The sequence below is a fragment of the Procambarus clarkii genome, chromosome 10 (genome assembly GCF_040958095.1).
Source record: "Procambarus clarkii isolate CNS0578487 chromosome 10, FALCON_Pclarkii_2.0, whole genome shotgun sequence".
Lineage (NCBI taxonomy): Eukaryota > Metazoa > Arthropoda > Malacostraca > Decapoda > Cambaridae > Procambarus > Procambarus clarkii.
Genome location: NC_091159.1, coordinates 17,032,424 through 17,041,777, shown reverse-complemented (window position 1 = coordinate 17,041,777; position 9,354 = coordinate 17,032,424). Strand labels below are relative to the sequence as shown.

The 9,354-nt window shown below is 49.4% G+C and overlaps 1 protein-coding gene across 3 annotated transcripts in view; it reads right to left on the bottom strand.

Moving 5' to 3' along the window:
* Positions 1-306: 306 nt before the first annotated feature.
* The window catches only part of LOC123746864 (peroxisomal acyl-coenzyme A oxidase 1-like), an 85,104-nt gene continuing 76,056 nt past the window's right edge, over positions 307-9,354 (bottom strand). For 2 of the 3 annotated variants that reach the window (XM_069321664.1, XM_069321663.1), the window contains exon 15: positions 307-2,811. In XM_069321664.1, coding sequence (XP_069177765.1) covers positions 2,715-2,811 — 97 coding nt within the window. In that variant the 3' untranslated portion in view covers positions 307-2,714. The remainder of the gene's footprint in view (positions 2,812-9,354) is intronic. The other variant, XM_069321662.1, reaches the window with a different exon arrangement.

The following is a 9,354-nucleotide window of genomic DNA, read 5'->3' as shown; positions in this document are numbered from 1 at the left end:
TGAGGGCAGTAATCAGAGGCAATGTATCAGAATGGAGAAATGTCACAAGTGGAGTACCACAGGGTTCAGTTCTTGCACCAGTGATGTTTATTGTGTACATAAATGATCTACCAGTTGGTATACAGAATTATATGAACATGTTTGCTGATGATGCTAAGATAATAGGAAGGATAAGAAATTTAGATGACTGTCATGCCCTTCAAGAAGACCTGGACAAAATAAGTATATGGAGCACCACTTGGCAAATGGAATTTAATGTTAATAAATGTCATGTTATGGAATGTGGAATAGGAGAACATAGACCCCACACAACCTATATATTATGTGAGAAATCTTTAAAGAATTCTGATAAAGAAAGAGATCTAGGAGTGGTTCTAGATAGAAAACTATCACCTGAGGACCACATAAAGAATATTGTGCAAGGAGCCTATGCTATGCTTTCTAACTTCAGAATTGCATTTAAATACATGGATGGCGATATACTAAAGAAATTGTTCATGACTTTTGTTAGGCCAAAGCTAGAATATGCAGCTGTTGTGTGGTGCCCATATCTTAAGAAGCACATCAACAAACTGTAAAAGGTGCAAAGACATGCTACTAAGTGGCTCCCAGAACTGAAGGGCAAGAGCTACGAGGAGAGGTTAGAAGCATTAAATATGCCAAAACTAGAAGACAGAAGAAAAAGAGGTGATATGATCACTACATACAAAATAGTTACAGGAATTGATAAAATCGACAGGGAAGACTTCCTGAGACCTGGAATTTCAAGAACAAGAGGTCATAGATTTAAACTAGCTAAACACAGATGCCGAAGAAATATAAGAAAATTCACCTTCGCAAATAGAGTGGTAGACGGTTGGAACAAGTTAAGTGTATATTAATAAGTTAATATAAGGAAGCGTCGTGGTCAGACTGTGAGGTCGGAGTCGGTGTTCACACGGTCACCATATTTTTTGAAGGTGGTGGAGGCCAAGACCGTCAGTAGTTTCAAAGCGTTATATGACAAAGAGTGCTGGGAAGACGGGACACCACGAGCGTAGCTCTCATCCTGTAACTACACTTAGGTAATTACACTTAGGTAATTACATACATTTGTCTCTTTTACTCTAACAGGGTAAGATAGCTGATAAAGAAACTAGTGTGCAATTAAGCACTTAATCACTGAAGGTGATTAAGGTGCTTTTACAAGCTCAGGTTATATAGTTACATCACATACATACATTGTATAATTGATACATTACAAGGTCAATCTTGGGTACAAGTCCAATATATCATCAAATGTTCCAGTACTCATATAGTAATTACAGAGTTCAGCATACCTTAGCCCAGGAGGGCGAAAGTCAGTCAGTATGGGACATTCTACAATATAATGTTCATTGATTATTGGAGTACTGTTAGAATTAGTATATTGCAGACCCTGGTGACCTTTTGGTCTCTAAGCAATAAGGACGGTTTTCGATAGCTTGTACTCTAGGGTACGGCTTAGAAGCTCGTGCCTTTACACTGTTCATTTGCATCTAGATCTTCCTTTTCTAGTGGAGTACATGTCGGTTGGCTTCTGAAGGGGGTCCTTTGGTCGTTGATACTTGGATATTTCAGTTGGGGGTGCATCTTGCACATTGTCCAGTGGCGACTCTCTGCTGCTTCCTTTGTGCCATCATTTCTGCCTTGGTAAATGCCTTGTGGACTAACCCTGTTGCCTTGGCCCTGTTTTCAGGTTCATTTTGTCTCAGGTTGTCTGCTATGTTTTTCCATCTAATCCTCCTGCGGTCTACCCTCATCACCATGTTGTTAGGCCATATGCAGCACTCTCAACAGTGTTCAAAGTCATGTCCTGGCTGATATTTGGCCCTGGGAGTTTTGGGGGCCTATCAAGAGTTCTGGTGACCTGGTATATTGATAATGTTCCTGGGCTCTAGTGCCCTTGTGTGGCCTTGGGTCGAGTGTCTCAGTCAGGTGTCTCCTCTTCGTCTTGATTCCTGCTTTACTCCCTGTTCCCTGGCATGTCTGTTTCTTTTTCTTCACCTTGGGTAGTTAGTTTCAGGAAGCCTCATGGGACTTTCCCCTAGAAATTCAGCATTGAATGTAATGAAACATGACTTCCTGGGTAAGCCCTGGTAGCTCCCTGATCTATCCAAGGTCATCAGATGGGTGCCAACATCTGCCCCTAGAACTGAGTTTGTGGATCAGGTCACCAGCCAGTGACCTGTTGGGTCGATCACTGGCTGGTGACCTCTCCTCCCCCCTGTCCCAAATGTACGAGGAAGGTAGGGAGAATGAGCTTGTGCTAGTTCCGTGAAAATTTGAGCGTTTGTTTCATTGTTGGGGGAGTACTATTGATAGGTCTCAATGTTTTGGTCTCTATTGAAGCCAGCAGTGGTTTGCTTCACTAACTTTCTGGCTGCCTTCCATGGTTAGTGGCGAAAATAAATGTCATCTGCTCCCTGCACCTCTTTGAGGGGGGCCAGGTTCTGGTTCTGGTCCCAGGTAGGCCTATAGAAGTCTGCAGCTAATGCAACCGAATAGATGATACCACATCAGTATGTAGTAGCTTCAGGGAGCCACTGGAGTTCCCCAGAAATTTGCATTTCATTACATTCAATGCTGGTTTCTTCTCTACAGTAAATATTCAGTGTTAACATATTTAATTCAGCAACTAAAGAGTTAGCTGAATGGATTTCCGAAGCACATGCACTGGAAATTTTTATAGCGGCTTATAAGCTTGACTTTAACAATGGACGAAGGTATTTGTAGTATGCCTTGGGCACGTCCGTCTTATTCAGTGGGCTTTTCTGAGCTTCATCATACAGTCTGGTGAAGAGTAATACATAGCAGTTAAAATTCATTGGAGTTAACATCCTTAATTATATTATGCTGTACAGTACTGTAACTGAAAATGTGTACAGTACTTATGAAATAAAACAAAAAATCCAGCGGTGAATGTAATAAACACTTTTTTGGGGGAGCCCCTTTTGGCTGCCTGAAGCTACTGAGATGACACCATCTACTAAGTCACATCAGCCATGGAGTTCTATAAGCCTACTGCAGACGAGCACCGGGGAAAACTGGCCCACTGAAAGTCACAAGATTTGCGACATATTTTTGCCACTTCACTGGGAAAGGTAACCAGAAAGTCAGTGAGTCAAAACAAACCACTATTGACTTCAGAAGAGACCAACACCTCAAAACCCACCCCAACTATGTAATCAAGTAAGTAAGTAATTATCAAAAGAAGGCACCAAACCGGGAAGGCTATGTAGCACCATCAAATACGCAAAATAATCAGAGGGCGCTAAATATCACCAAGGATGCCAATACAAGAACAAAAACGCATAAGGCGAACGATATCAAAAGTATCCGAGTCACCAAGAATTCTATCGAGGGACAGGTGACCGCGAGGGGCGGTCGGAAAGCAAGACACACGCTCGTCCTGGAAGTCAGGACATTCAAGAAGGACATGCACGACCGTAAGAGGGACAATGCAACTAGGACAATAAGGAGCAGGGCGGCGCTCCATCAAGTGACCATGGGTTAAGCGAGTATGGCCAATACGCAACCTCGCCAGAGCTATTTCCCACCGCCGGTTACGGTGGAAGGAGGACGGCCACGAGGAAACACAACATTTAAGAGTACGTAGCTTGTTACCAGTAACAGACAACCAAGAAGCCTGCCAACGGGTAAGAACTGAGGAATGGATAACTGGGTAAAAGTCGGAATACGGAATGCCTTTACGAGAGATGGGACAAGAGCGGACAGCTTCCTTAGCGGCAGCATCCGCACGCTCATTTAAAGACACACCAATATGGCTGGGAACCCAACAAAACTCAACCGACTTAAATTTACTGTGAACGAGAAACAGCCAATGCTGGATCTCGACAACTACTGGATGAACCGGATTAAAGGACCCGAGAGCCATGAGGGCACTACGAGAGTCAACAACAACCACAAAGGAAGACTGACAACGAGAAAGCAGGAGACGAAGAGCATAGAGAATAGCATAAAGTTCTGCTGTAAAGATGCTAGTCTCTGGAGGCAAGCGACACATATAAGTGCGATCAGGAAAAACAACAGAGTAGCCAACACCGTCCGCTGACTTAGACCCATCGGTGAAGACAGAAACGGAGCGGGAGTGAGAAGAAAAGTGCTCGAGGAAAAGGCGTTTTAGAACCGTAGGAGGGGTAAAAGCTTTAGTGATACGGGTCAAGGAAGTACAAAACCGCGGAAGAGGGACCCTCCACGGGGGCAAAGAAGGAACAACACGAGGAGAAACATCAGAAATACGAACGGAGAGAGAATCCTGTAGGCGAGATAACCGGACAGAAAGAGGGAGGTGGTGAAGAGGAACAGGAACCGCAGGAGGGGTAAAAGTTAAAGCACGACAGAGGCGAGAGGAAGGATGTTGCAAGGACCGCGCAAGATAGCGAAGACAGTAGCGATCACGGCGGTCCTGGAGAGACAGGAAGCCAGTGTCAACATACAAGCTAAGGATGGGAGTCGAACGAAAGGCACCAGAACTGAGGCGCAACCCAGTATGGTGCATCAAGACGGCGAAGAGTAGAAGGAGAAGCAGACGAGTAAGCAGGGCAACCATAATCGAGCTTAGACAGGACGAGAGAGGAATGTAAAGCAAGGAGAGTGCGCCTATCTGCCCCCAAGAAGTATGGGACAAGACCCGAAGGAGGGTAAGGGCCTTAGAGCACTCAACACGGAGGTAAGAGATATGGGGAGACCAAGACAAACGAGTGTCAAGGAATAACCCCAAAAGCTTCGCGGAATCTTTGTATTCAAGGGGATGACCATAAAGTGACAAAGAGGGACGAAGAACAACCCGTTTCCGCGTAAAAGTCATGGCACAAGTCTTAGAAGTAGAGAACTTGAAGCCATGACCTGTGGCCCAAGACGACACGGCATCAATTGCAAGTTGAAGCCGGCGTTGAAGGAGAGGCGAATCATCACCCTGACAACAAAGGGTAAGATCATCGACATAGAGAGCGGAGAAGACACCAGAAGGAAGAGAGGAAAGAAGACCATTGAGGGCAACAAGAAAAAGAGTAGTGCTCAGAACACTACCCTGGGGCACACCTTCGTATTGCTGAAAAGAGGGAGAGAGAGCGGTACCAAGGCGCACCCGAAAGGAACGACGAGAGAGGAAGCTGCGGAGAAAGAGAGGGAGATGACCACGAAGGCCAAAAGAATGAAGTTGAGATAGGATATGATAACGCCAAGTGGTGTCGTAAGCCTTTTCTAGGTCAAAAAGGACGGCAACAACGGAGGTCTTCGCAGCAAAAGCAGTACGAATATAGACCTCCAAGTTCACCAGGACATCTGTCGTGCTGCGGCACTTGCGGAAACCAAATTGAGAAGGGGAGAGGAGGTGATGGTGTTCCAGGAACCACATCAGACGAACGTTAACCATACGTTCAAAGAGTTTGCAGACACAACTTGTGAGAGCAATAGGGCGAAAGTCCTTAGGGGAAGTACCCAGAGACCCCGGTTTGCGAACAGGGAGGACAACGGCATCGAGCCAGTCCTCAGGGACTGACGACGACTCCCAGATCCGATTATACAGACTCAGTAAATACTGAGACGTGCTCGGAGGGAGATGGCGAAGCATCTCATAATGAATACCATCGGAGCCCGCCGCCGTAGAACCGCAGAGGGCCAGGGCAGAACGAAGTTCAGAGAGAGAAGGGATCATTATAGGGAAGCTGAAGATGAGTGCAGAAATCTAAAGGACGAGACTCAAGGACAGGTTTACGAAGAAGGAAAGATTGGGGAAGATGAAGACCAGAGCTAACAGAAGAAAAATGGGAACCCAGTTCGGAAGCGACCTGCAACGGGTCCGCCACAAGAGTAGCATGGAGGTGAAGGACCGGTGAAACATCGGGAACGAACTTACCCGCTATCTTGCGGATACGCTTCCAGATCTGGGCCAGAGGGGTCTCGGACGTAATTGTTGAGACATAAGATGCCCAACATTCACGTTTAGCCGTACGGATGGCCCTACGGGCCACCGCACTCGCTTTCCGAAAGAAAAGAAAAGAATCGGTCGTCTGCCTACGGCGGTGCCTCTTCCAGGCTGCACGCTTACAGCGGACAGCCCGAGCACAGTCCGCATTCCACCAGGGAACGCACTTCCGTGGACCCCGAGAGGAAGAACGAGGAATAGAGCGGAGGGCAGCGTTGAAGACAGTGTCATGAAAAAGGAGGAGAGCGCGAGAGAGAGGCAGAAGGGAGAGGTCAGGGAGAGCAGCACTGAGGGTAAATAGGGTCCAGTCTGCCTTAGCAAACTGCCACCTAGGGAAAGAGAGGGAAGGGCGAAAAGAGAAAAAGGAAACAAGGATGGGGAAATGATCACTTCCATGGAGGTCATCAAGAACCTGCCACGTGAAATCTAAGTAAAGAGAAGAAGAGCAGAGAGAAAGATCAAGACAAGAAAGGGTGCGAGTCCGAGAGTCCAAATGAGTGGGCTCACCAGAATTCAGAAGAGACAGGGAAGAAGAGAGGAGAAACGGCTCAAGGAGGCGACCCCGGGTATTCGTCAGAACGTCACCCCAAAGAGAATGACGACAATTGAAGTCACCCAGCAGGAGCACAGGCTCCGGCAAGGAGTCCAGGAGGTGTTTCAAATCAGGAAGAGAGAGCGGGACACTCGGGGGGAGATAAATGGAACAAACTGTGTACCATTTCCCCACAAAGATACGAGCAGCAGAACAATGGAGAGGCGAAGGAAAAAGTAAAGGAACAAAGGGAACATCAGCCCGAATCAAAAGAGCAGAAGAATTAGAAGCCCCAGCAATGGCTGGGGGAGGGGGAGAGAAAGGAATAGCCACGAAAACGACCAGGACGAGCACCAAGCACCCCTTTGTGTCTGTCCTGGAGACAGACACAAAGGGGCGAAAACCGCGAAATCAGAAGTTGGAGTTCGAGGAAATTGGCGTAATAACCTCGAACGTTCCATTGAAGAATGGACAACGACGAGAAGAGAAAGGACAAAAACAGAGAACAAGGAAGAAACAAAGGCGAAAGACCAACAGAGCACGTTAAAGAATATCAGGGTCGGGATCAGGGTCAGCAAAGTCAGGGTTAGGGGGCATGGGTAAACTGAGCAAAGACGGAGGGAAGGAAACGGGAGAACAGAGCAGAGGTGGGCGGGCAGGGTCTGGAGGAGGAGGAGGAAGAGGAGGAGACAACGGAGAGGAGCCGTCAAGGACAGCAGCAGGAGGAGGGGGGAGTAGAAAGAGGGGAGCGCACCCCAGCAAGAGCAGCAACCGAAAGGGAAGCAGGGGCCAAAGAAACCTCCATAGCAGGAACAGGGGGCGCAACCACTGAAACGGGAGGGGAAGGAGCAACAGAGCCAGAAGGAGGAGCTGAGGAAGAAAGCGAAGCCTTCTTACCCGCCGGGGAAGAGGAAGGAGAGGAGCCAGGCTTACGCTTCTGACTTAAAGAGACCGGTGTCCCAGCAACTACGTACCGGGCAACGGATTCCAGTGTCTCAACAGGAGAAGCCGAACGAGAGCACACACGACGGCCGTTAGGAGAGCGATGGACATCCGCCCGCACCGACAGGCGGTGGGGAGAGCCAATAGATGGAGGAAGAGGACGGGAAGGAGGATCGGAGGGGGACGAGGAAGAAGACACAGAAGACACGACAGACCGGGTAGAAGGAAGGGGAACCCCAGACAGAGGACCAGGAGGAGGATCCTTCGGGAGAGAACCCAAAGGAACAGAGGAGGGGGCAGTGGGCGCATCAGGGTCCAAGGCCCGGAAACGGTTGTGAGTCTGAGGAAGGCGGGAAGGACGAGGAGAGGAAGAGCGCAACACACGAGCATAAGAGATATTAGCATAAGGCGGGAGCCGGCGAACCTGGCGCCTCGCCTCAGGAAAAGATAAACGCTCCCGGTGCTTCAGGTTGAGGACGGCTGCCTCAAGCTTGTAATGGACACACGCACGGGAGAAGGTAGGATGGGCCTCACCGCAGTTGAGGCAACGAGCCTGGGGAGAAGTGCACTCCGACTTAGAGTGACCCTCGCCACCACACAAAGGACAGAGAGAGACAGTCCCGGAGCAGCGGAGGGCACCATGCCCAAACCTCCAGCACTTGTTGCAGAGCCGAGGAGAAGGAATGTACTCCTGGACAGAGCACCTGGCACCAGCAAGAATGACAGAGGGTGGAAGGGTCCTACCATCAAAGGTAATCTTCACAACCCGGAGGGGTTGACGGCGACTACCACGAGGGGGACGAGTAAACGTGTCCACCTGGAGAATAGAATGGCCCTGGGCAGCGAGGATATGGCGAATATCGTCGTGGCAGTCGCGCAGGTCCCGAACACCGGTTGCAACATGGGGCGGGAGCAAAATAGTGCCAACACTGGCATTCAATTGAGCGTTCTTCGAGACCCGAACGGGGGTCTCGCCAAGGCAGGATAAGGCAGCCAAGCGGGAAGCAGCATCCTGAGAAGGAGCAGCAACGACACGTGTACCGAGACGAGTGGGGTTGAAAGTAATGGAGGCATCCACGGAATCAATGAGATGTCGATGAAGGGAGAAATCGTCAGGAGGCGCAGAATCAAGAGGGAGGAGATCAAAATATTTGGCCCACGAAGCGGGACCAAACAAGGCTTGATAGGTAGCAGAACTGGAAGGAATCGAGCGAGGGCGGCCGTGACGAAGACGGCGGTGAGAACCCCCAGAGAGAGAGGGGTTAAAAGGCGCAGTAGTTACAACTAGAGAAGGAGCCGCGCCAGGGGACGAGGTAGTCACCACTGGGGGCTTGGGGCTCGACCCAACCACAGAGGAGGGAGGGGAGCCAGGGGAAGGAGTCAGAGAGGCCAAAGGAGGAGCAAGGTCGGGGCCCAATGCAGCGGAGGCTACAGAGCCCGGTCTTCCAATACGGACCGACTCGGGGGCTTGGTCGCCCACCCCACGAGCCTGAAAAGGTAAGCCAGAAGCAGCCGAAACAGGGGTTATCATCTTGACGAAATTAAGAATTCACTCACGAATGTGCCCCCACACCCACCATGGAGCCACAATTAGAGGCAGGACACCCAACAAGAAGCTATCGCCGATCTTGTCGGGGCCTCCTAGGGGTGCGTCGTGAGTATACGCCCCACAAACGCCACCTTAAGAAACCGACAGTCCGTCGAGATCGGGTTCAGTGACGAAGTGGGGATTGACAATAAAAGGTTCCCCTCGCTCTCGACGTCGGGTACTGCAGTTCTACGGGTGCATGAGTATGCCTCCTCAAGCACCCGGGCGTCAAAATAGAAGAAGTCCATGGAAGAACCAGAACGAGCAAAAAGTCGGCAGGAAACGGCAAGCAGATAGGAGAAGAGGGGGGAGAAAAACGAAACA